The 25,535-nt window shown below is 39.5% G+C and overlaps 1 protein-coding gene across 1 annotated transcript in view; it reads left to right on the top strand.

The window, feature by feature from the left end:
• Window positions 1–25,535, top strand: part of tacr1a (tachykinin receptor 1a) — a 45,965-nt gene that overhangs the window by 13,466 nt on the left and 6,964 nt on the right. The window contains exon 2 of the mRNA XM_077561660.1: window positions 9,958–10,152. Coding sequence (XP_077417786.1) covers window positions 9,958–10,152 — 195 coding nt within the window. The remainder of the gene's footprint in view (window positions 1–9,957; window positions 10,153–25,535) is intronic.

Below are 25,535 nucleotides of genomic sequence, written 5' to 3'. Positions count from 1 at the left end.
GTGTAAACAATCATGCGATTGGCAAATAAATGATTTGAAGCAATAATCACAAATGTAATATAATATCAATATGAAATGGATCGGATGTGTCGAATAGTTGACTATATGCTTCAACCCCGAGCGTGTACATGATCATTAAAGCCCCTCACCCACTTTGCAAACATTGTCGAACGTTGCGAATATTGAAATCGGCAACATTCGCAAATTTTTAGGTTGTCATCTGTGACATTACCGACATATTGCGAAATAATTGCGACACATTTCCGACTTCTTTGCGACCTTTGAGACAACGCGCACATTTTGTGAAAGTTGATGACGGCAACAAATTGTGACAAATTGTAACTAATTGAGACATATTTCCGACGTATTTGCCACTAATTAAGAATCTTTGAGACTTTCTGGAGAAGCAGGATGAGCTGGAGCAGCCCATACAAAAAGGTGCACTGGCTTTTGGAAATCACGGAGCGCGGGCAGAGCCTGACAAACAGCGAACACAAGCGCTCTCTGTGTAGTGCACGAAAGTCATTGTGAATTTATGAACAGCGACCTAGGTAGATCTTTGCCGACATATTTAGACTAATTCCGAATCCTGTCGAACTCTAGCAAAATGCAATCTCCTCAGCGTTTGGCACCGTTCGCAACTCAGTGGGAGGGGGACTTGAGACAATTGTCGCAAATGAGCTCTCGTGTGCTGAGTAACACATCTGCTTGGTGCAAAATGTCCTTTCTTACATTGGTGGGAAGTACTGTAGATATGCAGATATCTCTACTTCTGTTTAAGAACAGAGCGTGAGTACCTTTGGCACTTGTGTTATTATAGGGTTTGAGCCTCGCATCTCAATTCCCACAAACAAAGGAAATAACAATGACTCCTTACAACCTAGGCACCTCCCCATCATACTAGTCTCTCAGTCACGATGTATCACTTCAACATAATTCCTTAACACCAAATACTTAACAATTTTCCTATTTAGACAGGGATTTGGCAGCATCAAAACAATCACAAATTATCATGTGTTAGGTTCCACAGAACAAAACGCAAATTTGTGAATAGCTTGGTGGGATATAATGTGGTCCTCTACCTACATTCACTTCCAGTTATAGCAAGTATGACTGTAGTGGTAGAAGGAGGAGGTGGAAGTGGTGCAGATGAAATGGATTTTACAGGGTAGCATGGGAGTGTCTGCTAGTGATTGATGAGCTCAGCAAACGAAATTATCATATAAATATATATACATAAAGTTGTGCCATGACGCTCTCACATCTCCCTGTGAGATGTCACATTGCCCAACTCCCTCTGCTCAGTCCCAGCCATTCTCCTTGATGGTAGTTTAGTTTCACATCCTTCTGTAAAACACACAAAAGCATGCCTGAAAGGACAATAAACCAGTGGAAACAAAAGCTTGATCAAATTACGGCAACCTGCGCTCAAACATAATTTGCAAAAAACAAAAAGAAACAAATACTGTGAGGCATGAAGCCAATTTCTGCAGTTGCTTTCTGTAGTGGATTAGTTTTTAATCACTTAATCACACATCACTTTGCAGGAATGCAGCACAGCAGCCTCATGATGTTTATATTGAACCACTGGCTTGCCATTGTAGGTTAGGTGCAATCCGTTGATAATTGAATGTGTATATCACCCTCACAATCTAGTACAAACTGACCACATCGAACCACGCTTGCCACTTTGTGAGAAGGAACCACAGATTACCCATTATTTGAAATCCAAAGTCTCAAAGGTGTTGTTTGTGAGATGTGAATAAAAGGAACAGAAATCAGATCTTTCTTTTTAACAGCCATTCTACACAAAATGTTTCTCTCAGCTGCTTTGTGAATAAACAAAAGCTTTGGGGAGATGTTTCAGATTTTTCGAGCACAGGCACCAGAGCAACATCAAAAACTAATGTCCTTGGTGAAAAACTACTACAAGCTATGGGCATAGCAAAACAATACAAACCTCAATTTAAGAATATGTATTTCCATACACAAACCAGTACCATCCACCAGCATTAACAACTGATCACTTAAAAATATTTAACCGTGCACAATTTTGCTAATAATGTAATCAAGGCGCAGAGACTGAATGCTCACATTAAAGAACAGCCAGTGCTGGCAGACGGTAAAAGTGTACTTTCCAAATTGTGGTAAATGCAGCTGATTGATGAAAGGAGTTCCTTACAGCCAATCATCTGATTGAGAAGCAGGCCATCTTTCTTAGCCCGGATTGGTGGGACAAAATCGGAGATCAAAGACACTCTGTCAGCAGTGTCAGCCAATCAGATTACAAGCATGCACAGATTTGTATACAGAAGCATATATAGTAAATAGCAATGGTGATTAAAGGTCCATGTCGCAAAATAGAGTTTCTGCAGATTTGCGACCCTTCTGGCGAAAAGCAGAATGGAAGCCAGCGACGTGCACGCGCCCAGAGTGCCGGGACAAAAAATTCGTGGGACAAAATCGGAGATCAAAGACACTCTGTCAGCAGTGTCAGCCAATCAGATTACAAGCATGCACAGATTTGTATACAGAAGCATATATAGTAAATAGCAATGGTGATTAAAGGTCCATGTCGCAAAATAGAGTTTCTGCAGATTTGCGACCCTTCTGGTGAAAAGCAGAATGGAAGCCAGCGACGTGCACGCGCCCAGAGTGCCGAGACGTTAGTTAGTTGTTGTTTTATTGTGCATTGCTTATAATAAATAGAATAGAATCGCATTTTCGTGACGATGTCTTACCTTTTTAGAAAGAGGAAGGAAGGCTGTGGGTCCAGTTTCATCCTTTTCGTTTTTTCCATTTTCTCCAATATTAACGCTGCTCCAATATTGATCCACGTCCTCCTGCGACGCTTGTGCGATTTCAGTTTTGCCCTTTTTGTGACACTAGAAAGTGTTATCCTTTCCTGCTTGGTATTCTGACCGTGGTCGGAGGACGCAGGGGAGATTTTTTCCTCAGTCAGTCACCTCTGTAGTCGCCAAACTTTCGGCCCGATGGTCAAACAAAAGGAGCCACCGGGAAACAGAGGGTCCCACTGCAGTATTGGTTGATTATTATTTTGACACACTTTTATATCCGCTGTCGCACACGCTTGTGTTTTCCCACGGACTCGTAGAAACACTCCCAAACACTTCCGCCTTCCCAGCGCTTCCAGACATTTTCAGAGCCCCTTTTTTGTAATCAATGTTGAGCTTCTTTTCTTGGGCAAGCAATGCCCATCAAGTCAGTCATAGGTTGGGATTTTACATTTTCTACATTTGTGACGAAAACACAAGTGGCCCCGATTCACACCAAAAATCCGTGTCCGCTAAGTGTGTTCACTAGAGCTGTGCGATAGCTGAGATTTTGGTATCTAATCTATCGAAGTAAATACAGGAGCCAGTATCACAAGTAATGATACCAAGTACTTTTAGGTTCATGAAATATTATGGTATTTCAAATAATTTAACCAATTAAATGACACGTTTTATGCACATTAAACTTTCTTATTGGGTTCTTACCATGCCATAATATATGGAAACATACCTGGACTGTTGTGTATAGTCGCACATGTAGCAGTAATATTTATATTCTAGTTCTTGTCTTGTCCTGCGGCCCTCGAGGACACCTCCATAGGTTTGGCACCTATGATTTAATCAATTATTTTTATTAGAATATCATCTAATTTTAGGAAACAATTTAGTTTAAACTCTTCGTTTTTTCAGTTTTTTGGGAGTCTGTGCTTGCTTCTGTTTTTCTTTTTGTTTTGTTTTTCTGTTTCCATCCCTCTTGTTTCATACGCTTGCTAACAAAACACTGCATGTCTGTGGCGACAAGCATGGCGTCACTGTACCACCCCACCCCCCAAGAAACTGTGGAGCTTTAGGGCTGATGGGAAGATGCAAGCTGATAGGAACAGTCATAGTTAAAAAGTTAAGGCTATTTGACTCATCTGGACATTGGTGTGGCAAGCATGATGTTGAAAAATCTTTAACATTAACATTTTAAATTCGACAATGCACCCGGGAAAATAAATGAAGTTTGATGGAATTGGAAGTGTTAGTGGCAAGCAAGTATACAGTGTTACTGTGTTACAGAAATCTATTGCTCTGAAAGTTTTGTAAAAGTTGCAACGATACAAATTCCATGTTTGGTTTGATGTGCCACAACACTCTCCAAGGTCATGGGAATTGGACGTAGAACTTTTGACTACAAAGCAGTTGTCACAGACGTGCACTGAAATGCCTGCGAAGCTCAAAAATTGCATTGCTGGATTGATAAATGCCTTGATAATTTTTGTTTTTGATATTGATGCAATCCTCGGTATGCCCAGTTCTTAGATCAGTTTCAACATCTGTTTATTTGGCCAATCACATTTGGGCTCGTTTTTGCTCATGCAAACCTTTTGTTAACAGGCCCTTCTCTTTGATTGTACTGATAGCTGCAGACCACATAACCTTTACAGCACTGACTGATCTCATTCCCAGAGACTTCAATGCCTCTATAGATATCACTTACGGGCCAGTTTTCAGAACAATCCTCTTTGTACATCCACCCCCTTTGCTCACTTGTTCACTCGTTTTCAAGACATATCATATCACTCATGATTCAATCATACTTTCCAGAGATAACACATCGCCCCTGATTGTTTAGCTGCTTCCCCCGTGACCCTGCACAAGCTAAGCGGAAGAAAATGAAAGAGCTTTGCCTGCCATCGTGACCATTCTGTTGGTTGCTTTCACTCAAACATCACAACACTGCTAAGAAGCTTTGATCAACAGATGTCTTTGGACTACATCACTAAGCCTGCCTAGTCTGGTCTAGATGTCATTTGCCACTGGTGGGTTGGGAAACACACTTACTCCTATGTGACTTGGTGACTTCAAATGTTATTTTCTATCATTTCTGCTTACTTTTCCCCAGTGCGCCTGGAAGTAAAAAAACATTCTCATCTTCACTGTTATGTTTACCACACACATTACTCTTCTTCCTATTATTGCTCCTGTTAGAGCAGCACCACCAAGTGTAACAAATAAAAAGTACAATCAAGACGAGCACAAGCTTAATGCGTAATAGTCTTAAAATTGCTTGTAAATCGGTAGAAATAGAGCTGAGGCTGGACTTTGCTCATGCCTAATTTTAACGCCAGCTCGAGAGGAGCTGTGAGTCATTGCTGCAAGCAAAGGTTGGACCTCTGCCAGGTGTGCATTCGTTTCTGACATCCACAATGTCAACATCTACACAAAGAAAAGCCACATGGCTTCCAGAGCTGTTAGAATCCTTTTTTTTTAACACGCCACTGAGAGATTTGATAAACTTGTTGTATTTGAAATAATTAGTGTGAAAAGTCTTTTAGCGTTATTCATTTGCATTATTAAGGGGATTAAGCCTTTAATTAGACCTCTAAAAAAGCATTGTACTATAGTATTCATTGATACATATCGATGCAGTTTATTATAATATTCAGCTTAAGCTTGCTACATACATTTTCGAATGATTATATTTATTGACATGTACCGGTTTTGGTCACACTAAAGGGCCATTGATTATGTCAGCAAATGTGTTTCAAACTTATTTATTGTACTACTGAGGTGCACTGCAGTCGTTCCTATAAATGTACATGGTATTTAAAGGAATTGTCACATGACTAGGAGGTATTTTGACGCACACAATTATTTGTCATTTTTCTGATTTCAAATCTTAAATTATTCATATAAACACAATTAAACCTCTAGAGTTATATTCTCATCAGGGTTTATCATCTTTAATATATCAAATAAAGATAAAATAAGGAACTATATTTTCAAATTTGAATGACTTCTTGTACATACTGAGCAAACACCCCTTTCTTTGTTCTAGCCTATAATCTGTCAGTGTGATTTATGTGTAGTTATATTTAACCCACACCAGGAGTTGATGTGTGGCTGTAGCTAAACGGAGGTGACTTGTTATAAAATAACCTAATTATAGAAGGTGATAACAAAGAATGTGAACAGAGTGATGATGAAAGATGTAATTTACTTAAAATAAATAGTTTTGCTTAAATGGGGTGTCAAATACACGGAATGTGTTAATGGACTATTAAAATGAATAGGACCTGATTCATTAATCCACCATCCAAAATTAATCCACTAAAATCTTAACATTACAAGCAAGGCCCAGATGAGCAATGGAGCTGCTACATGGAATTAACCATTTTGCACACAAACTAAAGTCATGGTTTGTTTAAAAAAATAAAATAAAAACATTGCAACATAAATCAAACATAAATGTGTTAAATAAGATACACATTGAAGTACTGACACGTGACAAGAATAAACATCCTTATAAACTGATTAATACTAATAAATACTTTTCGCAAACGCATTCTGGGTACCCTGGATATGCAAACCAGACGTGCCCGGGCGTTCATACAGGCAGTGTTGCTGCGTTCCATGTTAGCGGAGGATGTCACAAAAAAAAAAATCAAAGAAGCATTTTCTGTATTGAAAGGACACACTTTGGGCTACTTTTTTTTCACAGCAGTCGTTTTTGTAACAAGATAATAAATGGCTTGCTATCACTGAAGTGCCAGAAAGTGGATCACGATACTAGCATTCACATTAGCATTAGTATTTAGCTTCGTTGTTGCCCCAAAGAGATTCACAATAGGCGAGGGTCGCTGTCCGGGCTTTGGCTCTGGTTCATGTTCTATTTGCAACAATCAGTCTTGCATTTATTTTTAAATTCACTTTAGTTGCAGCTCAGCAGTTAGCATACAGGCAGTTCAGTATTCAACATTACATCATGATTTCTTCTTCTTGAGATCTCTCCTTCTTCTGTCATGTACAGTATGTCATTACACGTGGGTGCCACTCAGTATCCATACTGTGACACTACAGTTCAATTCTCATAGAAATAAAACACAAAAAAAAACTTGTCAATGTCACAAAAAAAATCTATTTCAGTAATTATCCTATAATACATGTAGCCAGAGATAATTAAGTCAAGCTTTACTTACCATTCGTAGATGTGTTGGGAAGAAAAGGTGATTTGTATTTCACAACTATTATTTTCTCTCCAAATTGTGCAGTTCGACAGGTTCATCAATAGCATATATTTTTGAAAAGCAAGTGATTAAATCTTCTGTATGATCTTTAACCACTTGAATCACCAACTAGATACACCAGATGGATTGTTCATATGAAAGAGATACAATATTCCTTTATAAATCTTTTCTGGCAAAGAGACTAATAAAATTGTTAGGATAAAAGCAGGCCATTACAAATAGGAACACTGTCCAAATGGTGTCTGTCCTATTTATTCATGGCCAATCAATTCAAAAGCAGATATACAGTATACTCTGCAGGCTTTTTCAGCATTTTTTGTTGTTGTTTTTTAGCCCATCGGTGCGCCAGGCCTTTTCTTGTCCATCCGCAGGCTAGCGTCCAACACTTTTGAGGTCTGCACAACGGACTATATGCCACAGAGGAGGCGGGACTTCCGGGTTTTCACCCATCAACTTTGTTTCCGTTTTCGGTTTGCGACGTGTGGGCCGCGTCCCAGTACTTGTGCTTCCGCCTTTGTGCCCCTCGGGTTGCACGTTCCTGTCGACGGGTGCGAGGTTGCGAGTGTCGATGAGCGGGAGCGTGCGGTTAGGGTGCGCAGGGGTGGGGGTGCGAGTGTTGGATCGCGCCCAGCAGTGGTCGGAAACGGCGGTGATGTGTAAAATCCGGAAGTCGGAAGTCCGTGGCATCTACCCCATAAGCATTCTCAAAATTACATAACAGTAGATCTCTTTTTTTCCCCCCTCTTCTACACAGGAGAATAGTTTGCTGCTTTACACGAGAATTTGAGAAAGAAAAATGGCTGATTAAATTAAAAAAATTAAACAATTGTTTATCCGCTATATTGTCAATTTGTTATTGTTTAACAAAACCCTTGCTTTACATCCCTGGAATTAACTGGCTAAAAAAAAAAGTTCCACAATATTAGAAATGTACTTTCTAAATTGAGTCAGTGTTTCACTAAACTGCTCCGCAAAGAAAAAAATATAATTCCGAGCCTTGTGCGCTCTGACTTTCCCCGTCAACAAACGACGAATAGTAATCGCTGGATGTCAGTTGGTCGCGCAGTCAAATTATGTCCAGACCACCAGGTTTAGCAAGTTTTCTGGGGGAAACCCTGCTCAATGTGCAAATTCGTATTGCATCCCAAAAGTTAACAGAAAATAAGTCCTATGGTGCAATTATTTACTGTAAATAAGTCCTATGGTGCAATTATTTACTGTAATTAGTTTGTGATAAAACTGATGCAATGACTATACCACACCATTTTTTTCATATACTTACAGTTAGTACTTCTTAGCTAGATCGTTATTTTCTCCTTCTTTTGAGGGGCAACAAATCTATCTGTATTAAGCTTCTTAAGATGGCTCTGGATTCTCACTAATCCATGCGCCTTCAAAGGTTATTGACCCACATAATATGTCAGCAATACAAACATGACATTCTGTGTTACTACTTGCTCATTTTACAAGCAAAAACGGAAATGAATTACATTACGTTGAAACATACGTCAGCCTATAAAATTAAAATATTAAAGTATATTAATATTGTATGTTGAATATTTATATCACTAATGTTATTTGTTTGCTTTGAAAATGCAGTCCTAAATTCAGATTTAGGCTTTTGAGAGGTGCACAATAAATATTCTCAAAACATTCAATTACAGTATATGTTATTTTAGTGGATTTAGCTTTGCCATACAACCCATTCAGAAATTCAGTTTGAACTCAAATTCATATTTGTGTTTCAAATTGCCCTATTGAAAATGTCCTGTGGGTGTCCCGGGTGCCAGATGAGAGGTGCTTGTCCGGGCCAGTCCAGTGGGCATCCCGGGACGCAACACAGGAGGCGAGGATGCCTGCAGCAGAGCTTGTGCCGCTGAGGCAGTAACAAAAAGTGGCCACAGCACTCGTGCACCACCGGAACAGGATCAGAAGATGGGCACAATTCGTGCGCCACCAGAACAGGAACAGAGGGCGGCCACAGAACGTGCGCCATCGGAACCGGAACAGAGAGCAGCCACAGGACATTCGCCACTAAACAAAGTAGGTGGCGGTCGCAGAACGTGCGCTGCCGGAGGATGTGCGCCGCGAACAGGCTTGGGAAGTGGCCACAGCTCTCGTTCACCACCGGAACAGGATCAGAAGGCAGGCACAATTCGCGCGCCACCAGAACAGGAACAGAGGGCGGCCACAGGACGTGCACCATCGGAACAGGATGTGCTGTCATGTTGTCGCTTGGTTATTTGTTTATTAGTTTTTCCCAATCTGTCAGTTGCCCTTAGGTTGAACAGTTTAGCAGGGAGGTGCACAGCTGCCAATTGTAATTAGCTTCTTGTTTTAAGGATCCCCGGCACACCATCGTGTTGCTTGGTCATTCCTTTGTCCTCGTTTGCTGTGTGCAGTCTGGTTCCTCCTGTTTGGTTACAGCCTGGTGCTCTTGTCCCTGGTAGCAAGTTTTTGGTTTTTCTAGCAACACTTTGTGATTCACTTCTTGTACTTTGCAACATGTACCCCTGCCCAATTGGTAGCACCTTTTGTTACACAGTCTTTTTATTTTATATTTTATATGTATAATTTTTTTTTTACTTTCGTTCTTGTAATAAAAACTATTTAAGTTTTTTAATGTCCCGTTAATGCTTTTGGGTCCAACCATAACAAAATTAAGTCATTGATTTGCAAAACTGCTCCATATCAATTGCTTGGCGATCATGGCACTCGACTGCCTTGTAATGTAAAGTGTGAAATACCCAATAAAATAAAAAATTACGGTTCCTTGCACCTTCCCATGAAAAATGGATGTTGGAGAGAAATGCAAGAGATTAAGTGATTAGGTTAGGCAAAATTAAAGAAAAATAATGTTTGGTATGATAAACTGGAAAAATGTACAAAAACGTTGAATTGTAATGTCTTGTTGTATGTTCCCATTGCAGGTACATGGCCATCATCCACCCGTTGCAGCAGCGCATGTCATCCACAGAGACCAAGGTAGTGATAGGAGTGATCTGGATCCTGGCTCTACTCTTGGCCTTTCCGCAGTACTACTACTCCAACATCGACCAGCTCCCTGGCCGTGTGGTGTGCTACATTGACTGGCCCGAATACACAATATGTGACTTCAAAAAAATGTGAGTCTGTCTGAAACAGCTTTCCAAATAGTCAACATGCATTTGAATTGACAGCTGTCGGAGTAAACGGTTGGTATTTAGAATAAATTAGGCAGTGCAGCTTTGAAGCTTTTTGTGCTTTCTTCCATTTAATAAACTGAAGGGACATTGGATTTGTGTTGAGAATGAGAATGAAAAACAGACCAGAGAAAAGCATTGAATAGATATAAGTGAAGCCTTTGTCAACATTCATTTTCCATTTATTAATACATCGAGTGGCGCTTTTATATTCAACACATGGTGGGATACTAACTTCTCTGATCCTGTCAATTTCAGCATCAACCTTATAAATTAAACCGATAAATAAATGTATTTTGTTAGTCATTATTAAACCTAACAACAGGGGAAAACAAGCAACTACATGAAGCCACAAAAATCGCGAAGCTGAGTCTTGATGTTCCAGATGCATCTCATTTTTCAACTGTCATACAAGTTAGATGCGATTATCCAAACCAGAGCTACAGCCTGGACTGCTCGCCAAGCAACTTAAAAGCTAACATAAAAAACTAAAAGCAATTTACCGTAGTATCTCTTTCCATAATGTATGCAGAGGGAAGTAGTTACAACATACATTTGCTCCATCAGAATCATCTTGATTAGACATGTTTAAGGACCCACAAGGAATTTGTCTACAGTAAACAAGCCACTAAATGACAAAATATACATTAAGGACATAAAGACATATTGTAGGTGGACATGTGTGATGATTGTCATTGAGTTTTATTCTAAATATGATAACAGAGTACATTGAATCCCCTGAATCATTGCAGAAATCAATTCATTGAACTTATTTATTATTATTATTATTTATTTATTTATTTTCATTTGTATTATATATTTTTCAAATTATCCCACTAGCCACGGCAGAACTATGTAGGGCAGTGGGGAGGGGCACACATTGGTATTTACGAACAAGGTGGAAGGCGGTCTCTAAGTACCCACTTCACAAATCTGTGCTTTTCCTGGCCAACTTGACATCATCTGCCTCCAGATGTCTGCTTGCAGTTCCTTATACCTTTGCGCACTTCGGCCTCCTGCATGGACCCCAGCAAATGAGTTTCTGCTTCCACCATGTCAAGGACCGTGTGATTTTAAAAGGATTGAGAGGAGCTGTGTTCACTACGGCATAATTGTCCCATTTTTGACTGCACTGAGCTGCTCACTCACCAGTTACTCAGTACTAGACCTTTTTTTTTTTTCAATTAATACTAAATTATTTATTTGGTGGATGACTTTTTCCAGGTGACTTCTGGTGTGTATCTTTTCTCATTTACTTTTTTTTCACTCCTTTTAGAGGCTCCTCTTATTTTTTAATAATTGTCATTCAAAATCATTGAAAGAAAAGATTATCAGATTAGAAAGGAGGTCTTGCAAATCTATTCTAGTGTGACTTATTGAATGACAGCAGTTTGAACTAAAAAGTTAAACTAAAAAGTTAAATGAAGAAGGAGGAGGACTATATTGATGCCCCATCCACTCGTTACAGCATTAGTTATTCCACAATATTAAGCAATTTGCCGTTTCAATGCATAATATGGAAAATTCTGTCTTTTTCTGATGATGAAAAGCACAAAATTGTCCAATGCCTTGCAAAAAGAATGAAAGTCATTCTTTAGAATGTCATCGTACTGTAAAATAATTCGTGTGTGAATCGAAGATAAAGAAATGGGTTCTTCCTGATAAAGATGTATTGAGCAGAGTTTCTGTCTGGCGATCACATCGTATCACAGAGCAGCTGGTAAAAACCCACTGAGCATCCTTAAAAGAAAGATCAATGCCGTCCACCTCATGGTTTACTGCAGTGTAAAACTACAGCAATTCTTGCATCCTCAAATGAGATACAGGCAGAAACTTGGATGGATGAGCGGGGTTTTGGCCGATCCCAAGTTAGTAGGTAATTTGATCAATTATGGGGTCCAAATTGCATTTCTTATGTTTTGTTTATTCAATGATCTCCATGTGAGTACATTAGTGTGCCATCAGTGGTGCTCAGGTGTGCTGTGGGAATTTCATCCAATTACACTTAATTGGTGTAAAATGGATTTATTTACTGCAAAGAATGTATTTTTGTTCTTTTATGCCGGTAACATTTAGTGGTATAGCAGCACGGTGGCTGACTGGTTAGCACGTCCGCCTCCCAGTGCAGAGGACGTGAGATCGAGTCCGGGCTTCGGCCTTCCTGGGTGGAGTTTGCATGTTCTCCCCGTGCTTGCGTGGGTTTTCACCGGGTACTCTGGTTTCCTCCCACATTCCAAAAACATGCATGGCAGGTTAATTGAACTCTCCAAATTGTCCATAGGTGTGAATGTGAGTGTGGTTGTTCGTCTCTGTGTGCCCTGCGATTGGCTGGCAACCAGTTCAGGGTGTACCCCGCCTACTGCCCGAAGCCAGCTGGGATAGGCTCCAGCACCCCCGCGACCCTAGTGAGGAAAAGCGGCCAAGAAAATGGATGGATGGATGGATGGATTTAGTGGTATACAGAATAATTAAATGCTGTTCTTCGAGATGGAAACTGTTGTTGTTCAGCAAGTACTCCTCCTCATGTGAGCTACAGGGTTCGAATCTCACCTCTTTGTCAGTCCAGCTTTTTTAGAAATGAATTCTCCTCAGGCAACACAGTTGTGCTTTTCACACCTGTGTTAGCTCATCATGGGAGCCTTCCTTCACATCTCCCTTTTAAGCAAGCTGTCAGAGAAGCCTCAAGGTCTGGGTGCAAACACGCAGTTATGGTCTGCTTGTGTAACACCCAAACACAATATGACACGTGTGAAATGCAGAATGCAAAAGCCAATATAGCAGAATAGGCAGGCCTGTTAGTAAGCCAAACACAGCAAACATTTGAGAAATATTTATTGAAGTCTTGCGAATGCCTAGACATACAACACAAGTAAACTTTGATTACCACTTGTTTTGTGGAAAACACTACTTCACCTTTATATTTTTATGCAGGATTGTGAGTGATCGGCGGTAACAATGAATACATAGAGACTGATTTACTGTGCTAGAATAATTGTGCCTTTTATTCCCCGCAAACAGCAATCAACACCTGTACTGTGCTAGAATAATCCTACCTTTTATTTCCCGCAAACAGCAATAAATACACCTCACTTTGCTTGAATAATGGTGCCTTTTATTCCCCGCAAACAGCAATCAATACACTACAACGTTAAGCAGCATAATATGATCATCATCAGCACTACCTTGACACAGAGCCCGCGGTCCGGGTAAAACGAGCTGCAAAACGGCTGGGCAATCGTACGTATTCCACAGCTGACTCTGTCCGGACCGTGTGCCGCTCCGTCTTTTATTCATTAACAAAAAGTTGTGAGCGTGAGAAACCGGGCTGTCCAAGCCCTCTCCCAGACACTCTCGAAAACAGGTTTTGCGAAGCAGGGAAGGCTGTAGAAACTTAGAGAAACTGTAGAGAAACTTGCCCCTTGTTACACAACAGTGAGGCAGATTTTCATAATAATCAGCCACATACAGAATTTACCCGACCATGACATAATCAGCTAAGTTGGGCGACGATCCATCTAATATCCAAATTGTGTCCATGAAAATTTTCTACATGTGTGTTTGCTTTTTGTCAACAGACGGCGCACACTCACTGGTGGGTAGTATTTTATTTTGAAATAGCCTGGTCAGAACCATCAAAAAGCCCATAACGGGTTACAATACCACCCAGGGGTTGAGTATTATGTGCAAACCCCGATTGATTGATTGAAGGCCATATGCTGTTTTCAAACTGTCACTGAAAGCAACCACACCTCACAGTTATAGTTATAGATAGATAGATAGATAGATAGATAGATAGATAGATAGATAGATAGATAGATAGATAGATAGATAGATAGATAGATAGATAGATAGATAGATAGATAGATGGACAGGCGTAGCATGCCGCTGGACTCTCAGCTCAAACATTCGCTCCTTCAGCAAGACGAGTAAGTTCCAGTGAATACCGGTCGCCATTTCCTCCTCCCGTCTGTGAAGCTTTTTCAAACCGCCCGCGTGTGGAGGACACGTCTAGTCAGTTTGTTCGTCCCCACCTCCCCTACATGTAGCAACGGTCCCACTCGCGTGGGCGTCACGCTCGCTTTGTAGCTAAATATAAACAGCTCTTTTTTCATTCAACACAATCTATTACACTTATTTTGTAAATTAAGAAACATGTATCATGATAAGTTTTTTAAAAATAAAAAGTGTAACATTTTACTTATTTTAATTCTTCAAGTCAGTTTCCCATCAATGGTGAGCTATTTCTAGACCAGATCCCAGTACACAATGCGTGTCTCATTTCTCCAACCCCCAACCCCACCCTGCATACGTGCATTTGCAGAAGTTAGTTGAAGGCAATTAACTTCAACTCCACAATTCATGCAACGCCACAAGAAGAGATCATTAAGGTGTTGTCTTCATAAAATGATTGACAGACAGGAAACTTGACTTGTTTACTTCCCGAGTGAATGGGCTCTAATCTGTACACTCTACAGAACAGAATGGCAAATTAGCAGTGCGGTCAGTTAGCCAACAGCAGGTGCGATGAACATGCTCCCCAACAAGCTTTTTTTATTTGTATTTATTTTATTTTATTTTTTAAGTGACTGAATTATTTAAATAAAAGTTTTCCAAACATTACAAAGGGCCAGGGACACCCTTGTGATTGGGGTTAAGGTATACCATTCCAACTACCCCCACGCAAGCCCCCCACCCCCCTCACACTCACACTTGACCACCCCTGATCATAAGTATACCACATAGGGGTGTGCCACAAAATCTATTATTATAAGAATCGAGATTCTCATTTAGTACGATTCAGAATCGATTTTAAATGTTCCAAAACCGATTTTATTTAAATTATTTTATACTGTCTTGCCTTTGTCTGTGTGCCTTTATTTGGAGCGCATGTTGTACCCGATTTGGCCACTTAGGCAGTGTGGTTTCACGCAGTCTCATACATTGTTAAGTTGTAGCCACATTAGAGAGTAGAAGGAAAAAGTCAGGATCAGTTTATTCCAATAAAAGTTGTTTTTTTTGCAGTGTGGAGCCGATCTTTTGAGTGATAAAAGTGCCGCGAGTAGCGCACTAGTTAGCATTAGCGAGTCAGACTGGAGTAGATCATTACAATTCCTTGCACATCTATAGCTTGAAACAAAAATCATTGTCAATCAAATCATTTTGAATCAAAAATCTTTCTTAATCGAAAATCGATTCTGAATCGAATCGCAGACCCAAAAATCGGAATTGAATCGAATCGGGAGACATTCAAAGATTCCCACCCCTAATACCACACACACCACAAGAACACACCTGTCAATGTTTGCCTTAGTCTTGCGTGGTATCTCGGAATGTTTTAGCAATTGTTTAAGATATTAAAAATTGCTATTCTGTACCAGGCTTAAATCTTGAATTTCAATAAGTAATTTAATATGTAATCTCGCGTAATAATTTACTTCTTTTTTTTTTTTTTAAATAAAAAAAATATCTTCCTTTCTTTCTTTTCTTTTTTTTTTAATTCAATTGCATTGAAACTGGATATATTATTCATGGGGCAGTTTACGACCACTTTTGTGCCTATTCACTTACCAATAAACAATTAACATAAAAAATGTCTTGGCAAATGTACATTAATTATTGTTATTCATCAGGTTTACAGAATGATTTAGTGCCAATCGTTGACACTACTGCTGACAGTCAGGGTTTGCTAGTCACCTTTACTCCAAATATCATATGTCCACCGGCTGCTCCAAATAGAACCAACTGCTCTCATGTCAAACTTGGTGAAATATCCGAGCCCCGCCATGTGTTTCTTTTGCAGAAAAGATAAAGCTAATAAATCAGTCATTGCTCACAGAAGCACACAAATTGCATCTTACCTAGTCACCAGGAGCAATTTTCTAAGGGAAGCCTGGGGAAATGTTATTATTGTGCAAATGTTGGTGTTAATCATGTTTGCACACACAGTAATCATGTTGTTGATTGACGAACTTCTGTAAGTTGTTATGGAAAAAGAGGATAAATGCAGCAGGCTTGGAAATGATTCATTTACAGGTTGTGCCGCCCCCATAACCTTTACGTTTCCTTCATTTGTATTTCTCTAATCCCACTGCTTTCACCAAACAGTATACGCAGGAAGCTGTATCAGCATGAGCACTTTCACACAAAATAGCAACATTAGAGAACACACACGCATGCAATGATGTACAAGTAGGGCTTGCCGATATGGCCCAAAATTCATATCATGGTATCAACTGCATCCCTTCACGGTATCTATCACGGTATAGAATTAAGTGTGTGTTTGTTTGTTTGTTTTTAATAAATAATTTGTTCACTGTTTTACATAGTCCTTTATAGAAGCTATATGGATAAAAAAAAAACAATGAACAAATAAATTTACTTTGGATAACAACATTTATTGTGCAAATCTCATATCAAAATTAAAAGTCAGCACTCTCTGATGCAAAATAGTGCAAACAAAAAATATTCAGGGTTTTACACTAACTTTTGCTTTAGTAGCACTGGTGCTACCAACTTTTTCAGTTGGTCGCACCACACCGGTGTTGGTCACACCCTTTTTGGGGGGAGATACAGCTTGACCATATTTGCTCATGTACAGTATAGTTGTCTCAATTTGCATAGCGTAGTTTCAGATGACGTAAAGAATGATAGTGACTCAACATATCGCTGCAAAATATTTTACTGTAACAAGATTTATCTGCACTAAAACAGGTAAATCGTGTTATATTTCTTTAAAATAAATTGGGGGGGGGGGGCTTTGCTTTTGTGAGCATTAGTTTGTTCAATGCAGAGGAGGCAGCGCTTAGCATGCCTAGCATTAGTCAAACCTGGCCCTTCAACATTACTTTGGATTAGGTCGTCCGATGCGGTTTCCCAACCAGGAGTACGGGAGCAAATTGCAGGGGTTATAATATGTAAACTCAGGTAACTGATGAAAATAAACTAAAACTTCTATAATATGACTCAGACTGTGTATTTCCTGTTCAATGTTTTGTTTAATGCCTGTTGAAAAGGGACTATAGTAAAGGTGGTCCTATTTTTGATGGTAAATCTTTTATATAAAACAGCAGGTTTATTCTTTATTATTGATTCATTGACATACCGACAACAAGAATGAAGGATGGATCATTCTTCTTAATGTATGCCAGCTTTTATAGATTGATGGAAATCTTACATTGTTTAGATATTTGCAATTATTAACGGTTAATGCATTGGTGGACTTTTATCTGTGAATTTGAAATGTCCGACAGTATTTGAATGCAGCTGCTCGCCGAACGCTGTCATTTGTTTACGCTCCCGTTAGTGGCTAGTTGCTAACGCCGCAGTCCTGTGTCGTGTCATACAATGACAGACGAATTAACAGGCTAATTAACTTTCTTAGTGTCCTTAATGGGCAATTAAGTATAATTTCGAGGTGGCGTTGTGTTGATGTTGGAAGACGACAGTCACGTGAGGACGAGTCAAAAGCTGGCCGCCTTAACTGTCATCAACATGAGCTATGCAGTGACGTCATCAACATGCGCTATGCGGTGACGTCATCAACATGCGCTACTGCGGTAAGACGATAGAGTCAAAATCTCTACCTTCGACAAAATGTATAGCTTATAATGAATATACCGTTTATATCGCCCAGCCTTAGTGCAAAGCAGTGTTGCTCTCATCGCAGCACTGCTCACAACTACTTCTCACTTAATTGTTTCTCTGGCTCCATTGCCATTTATTTACTCCAGATTGTTACATTTCTCCATGGAATATTATAGTTTGTAATAAACTACATGACAGAAGCTCAAATGAAACGGCACTTTTTTTTTCTTTTCTTTTTAAATAAAACCCATTCAGTAAGACACAGAAGCTAAGTCAAAATGTAATCATCCGCTGAACCTGTGTAGATGAAGTCTCACATGTTCCTCTTTTCAGGCACTGCTCTAATACACCTTATGGTGCCTTTAAATATTGGTACCTTGTGCCGATGGCACTGCCAGTTAATCTTCATTAAAGGGGCAATATTTTTGGAAAATTTACTTTTAATTGTTTGTACACAAATATTTGGTTCCCTAGAGTGCCTGCTCAAGTGTAAAATTAAACAATCGTACAATTCTTTTGTAATCTACCCGTTTCTGAAAATGTGCTTGTCAATCAGACCTTCTGCAAAACTTGCCCGTTGTTACACAACAGTGAGGCAGATTTTCATAATAATCAGCCACATACATAATTTACCCGACCATGACATAATCAGCTAAGTTGGGCGAAGATCCATCTAATATCCAAATTGTGTCCATGAAAATTTTCTACATGTGTGTTTGCTATTTGTCAACAGACGGCGCACACTCACTGGCTAGGGGTGTGTCAGAGTTTTGTAATTTGAACGGTGACACAGGTTTGTGTCTGAGAGAATCACGATTTTCGGTTTTGATCTTTTCAGACTTAACTCGTGGGTAGTATTTTATTTTGAAATAGCCTGGGCAGAACCATCAAAAAGCCCAAAACGGGTTACAATACCACCCAGGGGTTGAGTATTATGTGCAAACCCCGATTGATTGATTGAAGGCCATATGCTGTTTTCAAACTGTCACTGAAAGCAACCACACCTCACAGTTATAGTTATAGATAGATAGATAGATAGATAGATAGATAGATAGATAGATAGATAGATAGATAGATAGATAGATAGATAGATAGATAGATAGATAGATAGATAGATAGATAGATAGATGGACAGGCGTAGCATGCCGCTGGACTCTCAGCTAAAACATTCGCTCCTTCAGCCAGTGAAGTTGGGATGTTGAGGAAAATGTAAATAAAAACAGAATACTGTACAATGATTAGCAAATTCATGACAAGCCCAAGCTTATATTCAAGTAAATACACAACAAAGATAAGATATTTAATGTTCAAAATGATCAAATTTCTTTTTTTCCTCACAAATATTTACTTATTTTGAATTAATGTCTGCAACAGGTTCCAAAAAGCTAGGGCAGGGGCATGTTTATCACTGTGCCACAACACCTTTCCTTTTAACAACTGTCAATAAGTGTTTGGGATCTGAAAACACTAATTGTTGAAGCTTTGCACTGGCGGAGCCAAATAGGGGTGTTAAATAAATAGATTCTGCAATATATCGTGATCTTACAGCGCGCAATTCTCGAATCGATTCGATATGCAGCCGAATCGATGTTTAAACATCAATTTTTTTTCAACATAACGTCTTACTTAGGGTTCACACGTTAAGCATGGGAGAAAATTATATATTATTGGAACATTAAGCCTTAATATTTTATTTCAACGCTGTTCAAACATGAATCAGATTGTAATTGTTAAATAGAGTGGCTCGCAATTATAAGCCTTAAGTTTCAAATAAATAAATACATTTTCATACAAATCATACAGTGTACATGTACAAGTTCACTGATCAGTATTTTCAAAATTTGAGTACAAAAAAAATCACAATAATCAATTTATAGATTCGTATCAGGATTAATCTGTATCGAATTGTGACCTATAAATCGTGATACGGATCGAATCACCAGGTACTACGCATTTCACACCCCTAATGCCAAATAATGCATTTCATAATAAATAATTTTCAATCGGAGTCTCTAAATGTTGACATATATTTAAGTAGGCCTGCAGGAGATTTATGCACATGATGTGCTGTTTATTAACGCATACACTTGTTTAGTTTAATTCATTAAAGCCACAAGTCACATTTTGTCACATTTCTGTCAATCATTTGGCGCCTGCGGGGTCCAATCCCATTTGAGCAGGGGCACGTGCCACCTCAGGCTCCCCTCTGGCTCAGCCTGTGAAGCTTTGTAAGTGGATTTTTTTCCTGTTCTTTCTTGATGTGCTTCTTCAGTTGCTCCACAGCCAACATATTCCGTGCTTTATAATGCGCCACAGATTCTCTGAAACTTTTGATATTATGGAATTTCTTGCAATTGCACATTGAGAAATGTTGTTCTTAAACTGTTAACTAACTCAATTGTTCACAAGGTGGCGTACCTGACCCCATCCTTGCTTGTCAACAACTAAGCCGTTCAGGATGCTCCTTTTTAGCCAATTATGACACTCGCCTATTGCCAACAAACCTGTTCACCTACGGAATGTTCTAAGCAGGTGCTATTTGAGTATTCCTCAATTTCCCCGACTTCCTCAAAGTCTTTTGCTACCACTGTGCCAGCTTTTTGGAACCTTTTGCAGGCATCAAACAACAAACAACAAAAAATAACATTCATCCGTTTGAATATTAAATATTCTCTATTTGTAGTGCAGTCAGTCAGAATATAGGTTAAAATGGATCCGCAAATCATTGTATTCTATTTTTATTCATGTTTTACACAACATCCCAACTTCATTGGAGTTGGGGTTTATAATTTGGGAGGTAGTTGTGTCTGTGTGTTATTTTTTGTGGGTAAAATTACGCGCAGCTCTGACCACGCATACGCACAAAACCTTGCAGTAGAACAGTGACATCACCAGCAAGCCGAAATTTAGTTCCCAAACATTTGGAGTCATAGGTTAATTGCAGCCACGTTTCAATAAACACAAAATAACACATGGATTTAGCTACGTGAACAGGAAATGGTTTCATACAACTGATGCAAGAAGAGTCTGCAATTTAAGTGGAAGTTCACATGCCATAATCACTGGATGCCCGGAGCAAACGGATAATAAATTGTCAACGGGGGTGGATTGACAGATGTTTCAGCAACATGTCAACTGCGACAGAGTTCACACATGACGTGCGCACTCGATGATGTGACAATGTGTCCCCGCGCACAAAATGTAAATATGAATTGAAATGTTGGCAAAGGCAAATTAGATGCATTTACATATTTATGGCCATTACCACAACAATGTATTTTTATTTTCTTCAGGTTTCAGGACGTGAAAGCAGGATGAACTCATACACAAGTCTGAAGGGACTAACAAGCATGCTTTTGCACTTTAGCTCACAACACCAAATGCTCCCTTATTGAATTGCTGCCTTGTCTCCAAAGTGGTTCACCCGTTATATCCCCTCACACCTGACTGATAGCCATTATATTCGCTTTGAACCTCTACCATGTCAAAAGAAATACAAGAAAACCTAACAAAATCAATCAAAGTCATGCTGAAGAAAGACAGTGTGTCAAGCAAGTGCACATAAACTGTATAGTAATAAATACGCTGATAAAATCATAACCTGACTACCACGTGTGATTCATCTCCATTAAACTGGTCTTTCTGCAACATCAGAAAGTTGACAGGGAGTGTTGTGTCCTGTGCCTCTCCTTCCAATTCACATACTCATTAATTATGCAAAATGATAAATCACACAAATGTTTAAATAACTGTACATGCATTTTATTTAATACATAAAGCTGACCGGAAGTTTGTTCTCCAGGCATATTTGTCCATATTCCAAATTATGATGCACTTGTTGCCAAATATTTGAAGCGTACATTCACGTTTGGGAGAGAGACAAAGCAGTAGCCCCACTGTGTGTCATTTTCCAATGGGTGTGTGGCATACGCTGACCAAGGTTGTATTGATTCAGCTTGCGTGAGGCAGCTTTTCTGCCGTGAAGTCTCATCCATCAATCAAAGTAGGGGCTGTGCTGAACTCCCAAAGGAGACAACTCTGCCATTTCTGTTCTACAGGGACATACTTCAACCAATCTTGCTTCAAAATAGATGACAGTCCTGATATTTAGAGAAGTTGTGCAACTTGTGTTTTTTGTTGTTTTTTTTGCTGTAGTATGACCTGTTTGACTAACATCACTAATAATCATTTATTTTGACCAAATGTAAAAATTATGAAAAGCACCTGTTATGTTTCTACATCCATCTATGGTTTTGAGGAACTCTTCAACATTCTTTGATCCACTGCACACTCTCATCCTCTTTTTCTAATCGGTTAATTACTTATGGTTGTGCCTTGGCGCTGCCGCGGCCTGGGGGCTCCTGGGGGGTTGTGCTTGCTCTGTCCTGGCCGGGTTCGACGGCTCACCTCTTCGGTGGAGTTTTTAATGCATGCCAGATCCACCACACAGTATCAGTATCTACCGAAATTCAAACACACTTCTCACACTCACTTCTTCCTCTGTCATTGAATCGGTGGAGGCTGATGTCTGTGGATCTCACTCTGCTTCATCTATCCTTCCTTCCTTTCCTCAGTCTTTCCTTTGGTCTCTTGAGGTCTCCCTAATTTGTTGGAATTTAGATGTTTCTGGGGTTGGTGAAATATTCTGGTTGGTAACCCGGTGGGTAGTAGGTGATGTCTGGTTGGTGCTGGATTTCACTTTTCTTTGATCCTTCCTCGGGTCTCCTGACAACTTCACGACTCTAGCGGGATTCTGAAGTATTCGGTTTACGTGAACGGTATGGGATTTTTAATAGGTTTTAGGTGAATTAATGAGCACACACTCACACGCACGCACATAAAAAAAGAGAGAGAGCAATGATGATGACATGTCGAATCGGTAAGATTACCAAATTAACAATACTGAGCTCTCTCTCTCTACCAGATAAAAATGCACGAAGCGCCTCTCGCTGTTCAACATTCAACAAGGAAACGGTGAGTAATTTTGCGAGAACAGAATTAATTGCAGCACCAATTCGTCTGTTAGGTTGGTTTGTTTCCCCCTGCCAACGGCGCTTCTTGTTTTCATCCCTCCCTAAACAACACCTGATTGGTCCGGTCTAAAAAAAGGTGAAGATGTATTTCTTGTAGCATTTGTGAACAAATACCGCAAGAATTCAGCTTGCTGGCAAGGTTAGAATTTTGCTGATTAACTTATATATTCCAAAAACACAATATTAATTAGAATACAGTGTTTAGACTAGTGGGGCTGAATATAAAACTAGACATATTATTGTAAAGAACAATTTTAGGTTGACGTCCCCTTTAAATCATGTTTATTTTTCCAGGAATACAATTTAAGACAGATGTATTATTTCTTCTTAGAAATGCATACTCCCACTTTGATTTTGTCACACAATATATATTCCATAACATAAACTATTAATGCGAACAGCTACCGCCTTTTATGCTGTTCCCATAATCATTTTGCTAGGTTTTTTGTTCTTATTTCAGATTAAATCTTTTGAATTCCATATTTGGGCATTTCAATGTTATTCTGCCTGCAGTGTACTATAATGTGAGCGTGCATGGTCATTTTCACCCTGATGAAAGCCAATGTGAGTTTCAGTGGATTTAACATAATTGTACTTAATGGCCACGGAAATGGCCTGTGAGCCTCTTCTGCAGAATTTGATGAGGAACAAACAGATTATGTTTTTCTGTGCAGGTCGAAGTCACTCTTACAATGTGTTGGTACACACATTCTGTGCATTGTCTGAAAGATGATCATTTCTTTTTTTAGTTTATATGTTTTGCATAGCCAAAATGCACACACACGCACACACTTGCACACACCATTGCATAATTTGGCATGCCCATTTCCCAACGTTAACATGGTAAAAATGCTGTGTCTATGATAAATTATGCATGAAAAATGTTCTAATTACTGAAACTGTCACATTTGATTATATCGAAAAGGATTTAAAATCACTCGACAGTTAGTGGAGGCGAGGTTGGGATAATACTTCTATGTATGGTATGTTAATGAGCTTATAAAAAACACATTATTAAAAGAAGATAAAAGAGGAACAACTGGATTTATACGTGTCTTGGGCAACCATAAGATTCTGTGTTTTTGCTACGTTATGTGGTTTTGTGCGTACGTATGGTCAGAGCTGTGTTTATATTTACACACGTCGTCACACACATCAAAATTGATCAATCCTACATTCTTTCCACGGTGTGGGCATACTTATTGCCCCCTGGCTCGGTGACTGTACATTGGGGTTCATCTCGGTAGATGAGAGGGTAGCCTCCCTCCGCCTTCAGGTGGGGGGGACGGGTCCTGACTATTGTTTATGCCTACACATCAAACAACCGTTCAGAGTACCCACCCTTTTTGGAGTCCTCAGAGGGTGTGCTGGAGAGATCCCCCTCTGAACTCCATCGTTCTGCTGGGGGACTTCAATGCTAATGTGGGCAATGACAGTAAGACCTGGAGTGGCGTGATTGGGAGGAACGGCCCCCCGATCAGAACCCGAGTGGTGTTCTGTTATGGACTTCTGTGCTCATTACGGATTGTCCATAAAGAACACCATGTTCAAACATAGGGGTGTCCATATGTGCACTTGGCACCAGGACATCCTAGGCAGCAGTTCAGTGATCGACAGTAGTCGTGCCATCGGATTTGCGGCCACATGTTTTGGACACTCGGGAGAAGAGAGGGGCTGAGCTGTTAACTGATTACCACCTGGTGGTGTGTTGGCGTTGATGGTGTCTTGGTTATCTGGCCTTTGACAGGCTGTGCTGCACCATACTAGGCAACTTTGGTGGATTTGATCGAGGTGCGAGCATATAGTTTGTGAGCTCCATGGACAATTGTGGATGTTAACATATTTCATTCTTAAATATAACAACACCGTGCAATGAACCCTCTGAATCATTGTAGAAATGTATTCTTCTTATTATTATTATAATAATAATTATTATTATTGTTATTGTTATTTTTGTTGTTATTATTATTATTGGTATTATTATTATTATTATTATTATTATTATTATTATTATTATTATTATCATATTTAATCCCCCCAAAATTTTTAATCCTCTGGAATAGCTGGGGAGCGGGGATTGTCACACACGGACGCACAATCAATGATGAAAGGTGGTCTCCAAATGCCCATTTCATAGTAGCCAACTTTACATCATCCGCAAGTGGAGATCTTCTTACAATTCCTTATAAACATAATTTGTGCGCATCGATCTCCTGCATGGATTCCAGCGAGTCAGTTCTGCTTCCGCCATATGGACCCTGCACTGAATTTAAACGGGAAAAAGAAAAGAAAGCTTCACTCTAAAAATAGTTGTAACTCAATTATGGATCAAAAATGGACCAATGCACTTTATGCGTCAATTTGACCCAACTTTCTGGGTTGTTTTATACAAAATGACCCAATTTTCTGACCCAAGTAAAGGGTCTGACCAATATTTATGAGTTGTTTTACACTAAAAGACCCATTTCTTGACTCAAAGTTGGTTCAAATAGAACAAAGTAGAGGATTGGTCAATTTTTGACCCATAGTTGGGTTATTTTTGACCCAACTGTTTTTAAAGTGTTCCTTTGGCCGGGAAGCAAGACAGCTGTGTTTAGTCCCAAAACGACGCAAATGCCAATTTCCATCTGTGTGCATCTAAGAAAATATGCACACAGTTAAACCGCGCTTTGGCTTAGAGTTGCACCAGGCACAAAAATAAGGTCTAGA

This window comes from Vanacampus margaritifer, chromosome 3 (genome assembly GCF_051991255.1).
Source record: "Vanacampus margaritifer isolate UIUO_Vmar chromosome 3, RoL_Vmar_1.0, whole genome shotgun sequence".
NCBI classification, from domain to species: Eukaryota; Metazoa; Chordata; class Actinopteri; order Syngnathiformes; family Syngnathidae; genus Vanacampus; species Vanacampus margaritifer.
This window is presented reverse-complemented; position numbering and strand designations above follow the sequence as displayed.